The 12,810-nt window shown below is 34.4% G+C and overlaps 1 protein-coding gene across 1 annotated transcript; it reads right to left on the bottom strand.

The window, feature by feature from the left end:
* Positions 1-1,503: 1,503 nt before the first annotated feature.
* LOC128548970 (protein mono-ADP-ribosyltransferase PARP14-like) lies at positions 1,504-12,810 on the bottom strand. The gene is made up of 5 exons (XM_053524812.1): positions 12,764-12,810; positions 12,348-12,451; positions 11,721-11,821; positions 10,432-10,606; positions 1,504-4,411 (listed from the first exon to the last, which is right to left on the bottom strand). The coding sequence occupies exons 1-5, from the start codon at positions 12,808-12,810 to the stop codon at positions 4,113-4,115; spliced, it is 726 nt and encodes a 241-aa protein (XP_053380787.1). The 3' UTR covers positions 1,504-4,112.

The following is a 12,810-nucleotide window of genomic DNA, read 5'->3' as shown; positions in this document are numbered from 1 at the left end:
ATTATACCACACGGAGGGGGAACCAACATATATGTATTCCTAAATGGGTTCCGCTTAAAATCATATGTTGTGCTTCCGGTAGTACACATGTGGTAAACATTTCACAGAAAAAAACAGGTTAGATTTTTATTTGTGAGTGAATTTTGTAAAAATGAAATTGTTTTGCCAAAATATCGCGATGCCGTGCAACCAAGCATACATTACGAAGCACGTAAGTGCATTTGCCTTACCTGTATTTGTAGAAATGACAGAGAAAAATTTATCCTCCGTGAAGCGGTATGACTGAAAATTAGCAACATTTTTTATCAACAGATGGAAATATGTTGTAATTGTCCTGCGTCTGTAGTACAATCCTGGCCTGCAATTATTTTAATCGAGAATATTTTATACCTTTAAACGTATTTGTCACGCCATCATCAGCTGAAATATACAGTCTGCCAAATGACTTCAGAATCTGTGTTTTATTGTTTTAGTAGTTTTGTTGTTGCTGTATAGACACGTTGATGAACGAATGAACGGACAACGCTGTAATATAATACGCCCGTGTTTTCTAAAATCGACTACATTTGTAAAAATTTTCACTTGTTGGCCTCTGTTAAAGAGTTTTCTGCAAAACGTGCAGCCAAATTCCACTATAAAAGTAGTCAAGAATGTATACTGGGCATGATTAACAACTCTGCACCTTTATAATGATAAATGATAAAAAGAGCATCAGTCAGCAAGATAGCTCAAACTGCTGAAAGAAGTTCCAGCTGGCTGTGGTACAGAAGGAACGCCAGTAGCTGGTAGCCCACCAATGGGCAATGTTTGGCCAACATTACTACCATCTCGAGCCTGTCCTGGGATGAAAAGGGCGAAACAGGCGTTGACAGATGGTTTCCAGCTGAGGACATAGGTGGTAGCAGCACAGATGTTTGAAACACTTTTGTTTCTTGACATTATGTCAAAACGTTTAAGATACGTGCTACACATTCTTATGCACTTTTATGCATATTTTGATTACGTCAAAGGCCATAACTCTGGCCAGGCTTAACGAAATCTCTAACAAAACTCTAGGTGTACATCTTCACATGCTTAATAATATTCCTATTATGTTTCACAATCCTATGTCAAGTACTTTTTGAGATACATGCAGCAACACGTTTTAGGCCCTTTTTATACATATTTTTGATGAAGTCAAGGCTCATAACTCTGGTCTAACTGCGTAAGATCCCAATTAAAACACCAGGAGCACAACTTCACATGCTGAATAACAATCCTGTGATATTTGATGACTTTGGGCCAAATACCTTTTGAGATATGCACCACATAAATTCGGACAGGCGGACAAGGGCAATTCTAAGTGTCCTCCTCCCAAATTTTCTGTGGGGGAGTGGAGGTGTGAGGGGCACACAATCATCTACAGATAATGATGAACAGTAATGGTTATTTATATCGTAAGGACTTTCTAATATAAGTAAAACCAGTTGCTATATAACATTTATTTTGTTTACGCCACTAACCTATACATATAAAGCAATATGTTTACATAACCATTAACATAGTTATAAGAGTCACAATATTATATAAAAACAGTTTCAGACTCAAGAAGATACACAAGACATAAAAATGATAATACTATAGAATGTTATGAATAAAGCATAAAAACAATGATAAACATAAAATGTATTGTTGCAAAATCGCGCACTTTGTAATTCTCTTGTTCAGTGTTTGTTTGACTACACTTGTTCTGCCTGGTATACTAGTTTGGGCAAAACTTTTAGGCCCAAGCTCCAGGTTCAGAACAAAGTATTCAGATTCATACTGAATGTACCTGCTCGGACATCTTTTACTTGTTCAGATTTTCATAAACTTTGGCTGTTAAAAATTGAGGACAGAGTCAAACAGCTGATTCTAAATCATGTTCACAAGATTTATAATGACAAATGTCCATCATAAATGAAAGATAACTTTGTCAGAAAAACCTATGTTCACACATATTGTACAAGGAGACACAAGTTCAATTGTTTTTGTTCCTTCTGCTGACTGCAGCAGCCACGACGTTTTACTATAATAACATTTTAACATGAACTTCACTACTTGAATCAATATAGTCCATAGGTAACACTAGATTAAAGAAAGAAGTTAAGAAGCATTTCAAAAATGTTTATGACAGAATATTGCTTGTCATATGATTTGTATGATAAATTGTATGTGATGTGTTGATGTATTTGAAAACCCATCTGTGATATTCTTTTTCTTACCAAAAACGTATGTGATTTTTGCAGGGATTTGAGATGTAAATTGTTTCAAAGACAAGCAGGGAAATGTCATAAACATATCTAAGTATTGAAAGTATTCATGTATTTTTAAATAATCTGAAGTATTTAAGATTTAGGAAAATGTTTTATTTGCCTTGAATATAGTACTGATCATTTTTTCCCTATTTTTCCTCAGTAGTATAAAAGGAACCAATTGGAATTAAGTCGCAGGACTTTATGCGTTAACCTGTCACTACATGTCAAATCCTTTTTAGTATTGATTGATTTAAGATTTCTTTCTCAAGTTCTCTCCTACGTATGGACTTTAGAACATATTCAAAGTTAAAAAGAATCTATCTACTTAAAATGTTGTTCGTAAACACCTTAATCCTAAGTTCTGATTTTGTCCTAAATTGACTTCGTGACATGGGCCCAGTAGCAGCTCACTGACGTCATCGTCTTAATTTGCAAATGTCAAATACGATGTAGGTATTTGTAAAAAACAATCTGTCACCATATCCAACAATTCTAAAATTGATAAATGAATAGGTCAAAACTATAATTATAACGGTTTCGACAATGAAAATATAAGATAACACAAAGATTATGTTTGTCCATAAGAATAAAACCATTCAACGGAAATAAAAAATAAAACAGTAATATGAATGCAAAACATACAACACGCATATAAACTTTTGCATTTGAATATATATGTGATCTAGTAACGTTTGGTCTGCGATGATTTCAGTATTGTGGAATTTGTAGACAACATCAAACATGTACATAATCCGCTTTTTGTACGAACTTTCCTAGCAACTATAATGTTACTGAATTTATATGAAATAATTGAAATATCGATGAGAAAGAAGATGAATCCAAACAAATGGATGTAAGGATTATGCTATTATAAACCACTTCAAGTTAGAGTTTTGCTAATAATAAGCGATCAATATAATGTTAGGCTTGAAAGGATTGCGCCATGTTCAACTTATCTGATATGAATAAAACTATCTACATGGCATTTGTTCTCTCAAGAGATTTCTGTTTGGTCTGGTGCCAGTTGATCTTGCCTACTGCATATTTTCATCTTACATTAAACATTTTTCAGCTATAAAGGAGTGTGAGGTCAAATGAAGAGCAAGAAAAAATCAGATAAGAACATATTCAAAGTTACTCCGACGCAATTTAATTCATACGACGGCCTTTTAGCAAGATCTCAAGTACCCAGCCAGGTATTATTTCTGGCTCGGACGGGCACCTTAGTAGAACCATGCTGGATGATTTTATAAAAGAATGTGATTACTCGATTAAGATTAGAAATCACACCGGTATGGTAAATTGGTATGATAAATTGATATTGACCGATACAACGAACGATAATGGATTAACATTGAGGATAAGGTCCAAAACACTGCATTTGTGTACGAAACTTTCAAAAATTAAAAGTAGGGTAAATGAGGTAGCTTTACAATATAAAGACTGCATTATTTCTGACCTAGATCTTTCTTCTGGTCGTATGATAAAATAAGATAGATAGTAATTAAACGTACTTAAAAAAATCCCCCAATGTATACGATAAGCACAGATAGAAAAAGAACAAAGGCTGCAACTCTATTTGATATTGATTGGTGTAGTGTGCGTTAAAATTATTTTAGTATTATAAAAACTTATTGTAGTGAATGTTTCTGATAAGTAATTTTGAAATATCAATGCATGGTTTCGGATCGGAAGTCGGTCAGGGTAATGGACACAGCACAAACGTACATCAAGTTTCTAAAAAGCATAAACACGCAAAAATATTCCAATGACAACGTATAAAATTGACTGTGTTTATGTATACTGTCCATAGAATGCATTCTGAAATTTCTGAATCTACTGCATCTCTTTGAATGACACGAGATACTCTGGGTATGCTTGTGTGTCGTTGAAAACAACATATAATGTAGGATCGTCTATGTCATCGACTGCACTATTATACAAGACTGAACCGCTAGAGAATTTCTTATTCGGTGGAAGCCATTTCATGTCCCTTTTGCCTTCTGTATAGTCACCGGTCAGGACGCGACAGTAATAGACTCTCTTTACAGCGGTAAAATCAAGTGTAGAATATCTATCTTGCAAAGAATAACTTGCGTTCACTGCAAAATACACACCCTGTCCATACACTGTCGCTGTGAAATATAAAATGTTTCATAGCATAGAATGAGTTTAAGGCTTTGACTTTTAAAAGGAAAACCTTTCTATTAACTTGAAAAAACAAATGATTCAATTTATCTGATCCAAAGCCACATAGTTTATTCAACTGAAATGCTATTTTGGAACAATAATTTCACCAGTAGTCCTATTTGAAAACAAGAGCTAAGAGTTTCAGTCATGTTCGGTTCTTGCAATGAGGTAAATATGCTAAGTAAAACACAGAAAAGGGGCCATGATGGCCCTTAAGGTAGTTTTGCACGTTTGGATCAAATTTCTTTCTACGATGCAGAATTTGATAAACCATGATTTTTCAAAATACTAGAATGTAATAAAAAATAAATGTCAAATAAAAAAATAGGGTCATTTGCTTGCATTTTTGCTAGACTGATTTAAAAATGTTGAAACCCAAACAAAATTTCGAAATGGAAGTCAACGGAACATTTTCCAGAATAGAATTTTTTCTTCAATTTATTTAAACTTCTCACGATTATAAACTAACATATGGGCTTTAAAATGATGATATAAAATGCTTGTTTTTAAGATTTTGACCATGATTAAAGGGATTCGCACTTTTCTAGCTGATTTGTAGGCATTCTTTAGAATTATTTAACGTTACAAACATTTTAATATCATACTATATACAAAAAAGTATCAACGTTGCCGTTTTCATAAATTTACTCACAGGTAGTCCTTTGTTAGTAAAATGATTTTCAGATTAATGACGTTACGCATTGACTTCCGGTTTATCGAAAGTGCAGGGCTACCGTAATTTTTCACAATAGGTTTAAGGCCCAAACATTTAACACTTTTTTGAAGAGAGTGGTCAAAATCTTTTCTGCCATGACATGCAGATTCAGATAGGATTTTCAAAATTGTCCATATAGCCTAAAAGGGAAAATTAGACCCGACAACGGCAGCCGTGTTTCTTTTTACCAAATAAAGATGACAATTTATGAACAGGGTTACCCAAAGATTATTCCAAAATCAGACCAGTAGTTTATGTAAAATGGCGTTTGAAGGTTTTCTTTTCTAGTTTTACCTTTTGCGGCCATGTTTCGTTTTACTATGTCAACCCAAGAATAATTTGTATTACACTATCTTAAAATCGAACGGCAGTTTCCGGCAAGAAACTTCTTAAAGTTTCCAGTATACATATTTAGAGAAAAGTGACCACGCACACAGGGGTTTCAACGGTTTTGTTACAGAGTAAGCCAAGGAACCAAGGAACATGTGTGTGAAATAATTAAAAAAAAAACGGACTAGCGGTGAACAAGAGGATGCCGCATGAAGATTTTTCTAATGTGCAGCCGAGCAAAATCTTTTGAATAATTTATAAAGTGTATACCTGCGAAGTATGGTTGATATTGGCTGAGCGGTTTACGGTTGACCGACGAACAGAAGACGGACGGTAAATGGTGGAAATAGCTCACCAAGTGCACTATGTGCTTGGGTATAAAAAGGATTTGACTGAAACTTAGTGTGAATATGAACCATAGGTTTAAAGTAGCGCAGAGTTAAAGAACCATAATCGCTTTCACAAATTTTGCAGAATTAATTGACACTCTGCAATCAATAAACCGACCGGAATGTGATGATACTATTCACATCTCTTCTTATTATTAAAGCTTCCAGAGAAAAACTGCTGACTTTCAGCGAATCTTGCTGAGAAATAAGCCTTAAGACTTTATGTCAAACTCTTGTTTGAAGACAAACAATTCGGCAGGGCTGCTTTTCACGGTGACCTTCGTTTCAAGCTCTGTCATTTTTCAACCAAAAAGGATATGTCGAAATATCCGCATGTCAACACACCCTACATATGTATCTTTCAGTTCCCAGGTAGATAATTTTCATGTCGTCGCTCATTTCTGAGAAATAAGCTGTAATATTGAAAAAAATGACAACTGCGTTATTAAGAAATGATCACGGCTATGCAAATGTCACGACTAAACAGCCATTTAAAAGCTTCTACAAATAAAATACAACCACATACGTTTAAATTATAAGAAATAATTATAATTTACAAAAGTTTCTTTCACCTTGCACACCTTTAACGAATGTAATTTTAAATTGTTTCAAAACTTGTTCACTTTCGTTCACATTAGAGCTACCACCCTTAGAAATTTGAACCGAAAACACAAAACGTTCCGATGATCACAAAATTGAGCATATTGAACAATATTTATAACAAAGTCAAATTTCGTTCGCAAGGCACATGCAAGGTAAGAGAAGCTTTTGTACATTCGCATAGCCATGATCGTCCACGACTAATGCAATTCACTTATTTCTCAGAAATGAACGAAGACCTGTAAATGATCTACCCGGGAACAGAAAGATGTATTCATTATATATAAAATCAAACATTGGCCCAGAATGCGAAACGTATAAAAGTGTTAGACAAGGGAACCGCCTGAGCCCCAACTCTTTTACAATTATGTCAACGATATAGATGGTACTTTCGGCAGCCCCGACGGTGAACCGGTTACTATTAATGATATAAAAATCAATCACCATATGTATGCTGATGATCTGTTAATACTATCAGAAAGTATCTATGGGTTGCAAAAATGCCTTGATAATTTAGAAACATTTTGTGTTCGTTGGAATATTGATATAAATAGTTGAAGATCATGCTAATGGGTAAAGGTAAACTTAACGAACAAAAGTTTCTTTTACATTTTGGGAACCAAATCTTGAGATAATAGACAAATACAAAAATCTAGAGGTAGTTTTATATTTTAACGGAAACATGAAACATGCTAAAGAAAACGTTTACAGCAAATTACTTAAAGCATATTTTGCCTTGCGATCAAAACTTTCAAATTTAGAAAATGTTATCATGGAACTAAGCCTTAAATTATTCGACTCATTAAGACCAATATACACATATGAATCAGAAATATGGAAAAGCGATTTTGACATTCGTAAATAGAATATTGACCAATATCCTTTTGAAAACATACACAATAGATTTTGTAAATATACTCTCAGAGTGCATAAAAAATCTTCAAACTTTACATCTAAATGTGAACTTTGGTAGATTGTCATCCTTAACATATATTACCCAACAACCGCTCAAATTCTATAACAGAATTCGTGAAAACACGCCAAATAAACTCCTTATAGATGTTTTGCGATGAAATGTTACAGTCATGGCTCAATTCCAGAAAGGTTTAATATTGAAGTTAAAAATACGGACAATAATTCAATCAAAACTGTTGTAAATGAAAACAGTAAGCAAACCATGTTAACCACATCCAACACTTCCGAAAGTCCAAGGACGACTAAACTTCTTTGCTAAGGCAAATGGCGCGTTTCAGTTACAATAATATCTCACATCAGGATGAACTACAATGTAAATCAGTAACAAGAGTGCCAGAATGTCACAATATACGCCCGTCACAGCAAATTTCTTTACTCTAGCACCTGTATTTGCAAATGGAATTTTAATTTTGTGGTTGTTTAGTAATCATTGTAAGTCATTTGTTTTTCTAAGTCCACAAAAAAACTCCTTACCAGGTAGAGATACCTTAAAATACACCTAAAATTTGAAAGTAACATCCATGTTGTACCACAGAAAAGTGGTCTTGTTTTTTCCCTACGGTCAATTATAAAAAAGTTACAATATAAGTTATTTATAGTAACAACTAAGGGAAGATAATCTTAAAAAAAAAAAAAAAAAAAAAAAATCCCCAAAAAAATTGTAAGTCCACACAAAAATCTTTACCAGGTAGAGATTAGTCAAAATACACCTCATAATTGGATGTAGCATGCATGTTGTACTACAGAAAAGTGGTCTCGATTTTTCCCTACGACTAGTAATGAAAAAGTTACAATATAAGCTATTTATAGTAACAACAAAGGGAAGTAATTCTAAAGAAGGGAATTGCGCATGACACTTCGTCTCATGATGGTGTATAATTGTGCCAAGTTACATCAAAATCCCTCCATGCATGAAGAAGAAATGCTTCGGACAAAGTCATTATTGTATCTGACCTTTGGCCTCTAAGTGTGACCTTGACCTTTGACCTAGGGACCTGGTTCTTGCGCATGACACTCCGCCTTGTGGGGGTGAACATTTGTGCAAAGTTATATCAAAATCCCTCTATGCATGAAGAAGAAATGCTCCGGACAAGGTTTTCATTCTTGTATCCTTTGACCTCTAAGTGTGACCTTGACCTTAGACCTAGGGACCTGGTTCTTGCGCATGACACTCCGCCTCATGGTGATGAACATTTGTGCCAAGTTATATCAAAATCCCTCCATGCATGAAGAAGATATGCTCCGGACAAAGTTTTCTTTCTTGTATCCTTTGACCTCTAAGTGTGACCTTGACCTTAGAGCTAGGAACCTGGTTCTTGCGCATGACACTCCGTCTCATGATGATGAACAATTGTGCCAACTTTCATCAAAATCCCTCCATGCATGAAGAAGATATGCTCCGGACAAAGTCATTCTTGAATTTGACCTTTGACCTCTAAGTGTGACCTTGACCTTAGACCTAGGGACCTGTTTTTTGCGCATGACACTCCGTCTCATGATGGTGAACAACTGTGCCAAGTTTCATCAAAATCCCTTCATGCATGTAGAAGATATGCTCCGGACAAAGTCTGTGGACGCCGCCCGCCCGCCCGCCCGCCCGCCAGGGGCGTTCCCATAATACGTCCCGTTTTTCAAACGGGCGTATAAAAAGGCATTTAACCGCGCTATGGATATCCAGCTATAAATTACAAATAGAAACAGGTAGATATGCGAGGATCAGAAAGGCTTTGCTCGGTCTGCAACACAGTTGAAGACGAAACGCAATTTTTTACTTGCAGGAGAGTTAATAACAGATAGGAGTAATTTGATTCGTTAATCAGTGACATACAATCTAATGAACAAGAGATAATTAACAACATTTGCATGTGCAAATACTAGTGACAAAGTAATTACAGAAAAATATCTTTCTTTATATCTATAGATATGATTTAGATACCTATGTATTTATGTTATGTGGTATATCATTACTAGTATTGACAATTGTTCATATTTCATTTTGTATGTGCTAATAGTAAGCTAATGCTGTTACCTCAGTATATGCCCTAGAAAACACTGATCTATGTATCATTTAAGTTCCAATAAACTACTTGTATTTGTATTTGTATTTGTAATATTCAATGGGTCTTGTTGGCATGCGGATACTTGGCCATATCTATTTTGGTTAAAAAATAACAGAGCATGAAACGAAAGTCACCGTGAAATGCACGCTGCCAAGCTGTTTACCTTCATATTCAACTTATTACATATTTGGGTCCTGGGCGGTCTATAAATGTTTTTCTATAATATATAGCAGCATTATTGACAAAACAAATACACCGAATGCCTATGAGTAAAAATCATCCAACCTTAAAACTTTATATATATATAGAGAGAGAGAGAGAAACAAGGCCTCAGACCGATCATTTATATGAAGTTTCATATTAAACATTAAAGGGCTATAACTACAAAATAAATAATACAACCGGGATGTGCTAATTTAATGCTCATCTCTTCTTGGAAGTAAAACTTTAGTTTAAGTTTCGTTGAAAATTAGAGACTGTCACACAGGTTTTTAATAAATAACTTGAACAAATCAGACGAAGCGGCAACTATATCCTCACCTTTACCACCAATACACAAAAGCGCTTCTCTACTGAGTATTAAAGTCGAGTGGGACATTAGATAAAAACGACTGTAATCAGCTGAAATACTTCAAATATGCAACACCCACACCCATCCCCCAGCCCATCCCCCACCCCACAAGCAAATTATTACACGGAAAGAAATAACAAAAATACAAAAATTGTGTAAGCAAGTCTCCTCATTAATCAAAATAGAACACAATTTTATTTACTCAAATCACTACGCATGAAATATGAGTATATACAACGAAAACTATCCCAAAGAAATTATTAATTATATGACAGGTCACTGATGCAACAAACGCATTATACAAATTTCATGTAATATATCTTACCATTTTTCCCGCAATAGCTTCTATTGAATCCGTGACTATTTATACTATCAATAGCTTCATTCGAAGTTCCATGCCATAAAAAGTTTTCATTTTTCGCATTCGGATTTTGTGCTTCTAACTGTTTCTTCTTAACTTCGTATTGCACCCGAAGAGACCTGTTTTGTATACGTTCAATCTGAAAAAAGACCATTTAATTATTACCTTTTCTTTTTGTCAAATGCATGACTGATACTGTGTAATTTTTACTTCTGATACAGAAAAGCAAGAAAAGTCTTCTTTTCCCTCATTTGATCGTTAACCTACATTGCAACAAAGTACATTCCTTAAAATAAATAATTAAAAGAAAGAAATTAAAAAAAAAACCAGTAATTCTGTTATTTTCTTTTATATCATATATGGTTGTCCTGTTACTTGTATCTTGCAGGCCATTGCGAGGATTAGAGGAGCAGTAGGGCCGAGTGGCTGTCGTCGCAATCCCCAAATCACAGTAGTTAATTTGACAAAGATTTTTAACGTTCCCATGATATACTTCTAGGGATAAGCGGCTACACTGTCATACGTCAATGTCTTTGACAAATCAGTCTGAATGGTATGAACAAACATGGAACATGTCACCATTTAAACATTTATGTGAAGTTATCTTAAATCGAAACTGTGGTTTTTGAGGAGATGCCTTTAGATTTTTTTCCTCTATCTGCCTCTGAGAACAGTCGTGTGAAACTGTCATAAGTTTCGTCACTTTCTGCCAAATAGTTTTACAGGATATTCTGTTTGGAGAAAATACAAACGGACGAGGGACAATCTCCGGAAGGCAAGTGGTTACAAAAATGCCTGTAGAAATTATTATAACTGATCGTGCCTCCTTAAATAAAATCTATTAACGTGTAGACAGTATATTTGTTTCATACAGTGATCGTTGAAATAATGGCACTATGTTTATGATCGAACTATTAAGATTATCTTAAAACAAAATATCATATTCGCATGTCCCTACATCGTACCGTTAAACCAGCTTTCTAGACAGGTAGTGTTTACAAAAGTTTTAAGTACGCATTACTAAAATCTTCATGTAATTTTTTTCTAAATTCCTACTTTAAATATGAAACTATGCCTTGATATCCATGCAAACCCTATCAGGAAATGTTTGAATCAAATATCTACTTTTTTCATTGAAGTAATGTGAAATTATGGTAATTGTATAACAATAATTTACCTTCACAATTTCGTAGTTTCCAAATGCAGGTCTGAAGGCCTTTTTTTGGTTGAACAAATTTCTTAAGTGTGTGTACCAAATCTTGATATTCTTTAGATGTTGGTAGTAAATCGACCAGTAAAAGATTCTGGTGTTCTTGCATTTTGTCCCATGTTGTCGGTGGTTGAAAGGAGTAGGCTAGTTAAAAGAATTGAAACACGGTTGTGTCATTAAAATAGCTCGTGCATACTCTTACCCGTACAAACGTTACATAATTTATTGTACGAGAAATAATCTATCTGATCATTCTTTTTTTACTCAAACACATATATATTACTTTTCTGTATATAAAAGTTTGGCAAGATATCATTTCGAAATGTAAGCATATTAAGCATCATACGGACTCCATAATCTATATTAATCTGGTATAATATATATTATTAATTATTGGGTTTGTTACTGACCCTCTACGGAAATATGTAGGGTCAGTATGCTTTATAGAGGGCGAGGCGAAGCTGTGTGTTTCAAGCTACTTTAAGAATGTAAAAAGGTAAGAAACGGACATAAAACACAGTCACGGACAACATTAAAACTTCTTCCGTGAATAAAAACTGACTTAAGGGTTGCATGATCCTTAAGTATCTGCAGTCAGCCTTACAGATATTTCCTTCACTGGCCACCAAAAACCGAACCATAAACAGGCAAAATATGCACAAATCAATACCATCTTGAAGTTCTCTTCTAATTAAACGAACTGTCTCATCTGGTTTATCTTCTCTGTATAAAATCTTCTTTCCAAAGTCAAGGACCGAAAATGTTTGCCCATATCTACAAAGTGAAATGTATCATTTGCAACACTAAAATACAATATAATTGAAATCGACCTCAAAATCATCGGGAGGTAAAACGTATTTAAACTCTTCTGAGGCCTTTATGTCAGAAGGGTTTAGATACGTTAAAATGGAGAAAAAATGTCAAGGTTTTTCAAAATATTACTCCAATCAGTCAACTGGTGCTTTCAATAACATTTTTGTTCTTAAATCTATTTAGCCAACGATTGGTGCCGATTAAGCAAAAACATAGCTCTCTAGACTGGTCATATTGAAATTAAGAGAAAACTTCAAAGAAAGTTACACTTACGAGGTATCCAGAAAATTATCGACTAAAAAAAGATAATTTTCCGCCAT

Source organism: Mercenaria mercenaria, chromosome 2, assembly GCF_021730395.1.
Source record: "Mercenaria mercenaria strain notata chromosome 2, MADL_Memer_1, whole genome shotgun sequence".
NCBI lineage: Eukaryota > Metazoa > Mollusca > Bivalvia > Venerida > Veneridae > Mercenaria > Mercenaria mercenaria.
This window is presented reverse-complemented; position numbering and strand designations above follow the sequence as displayed.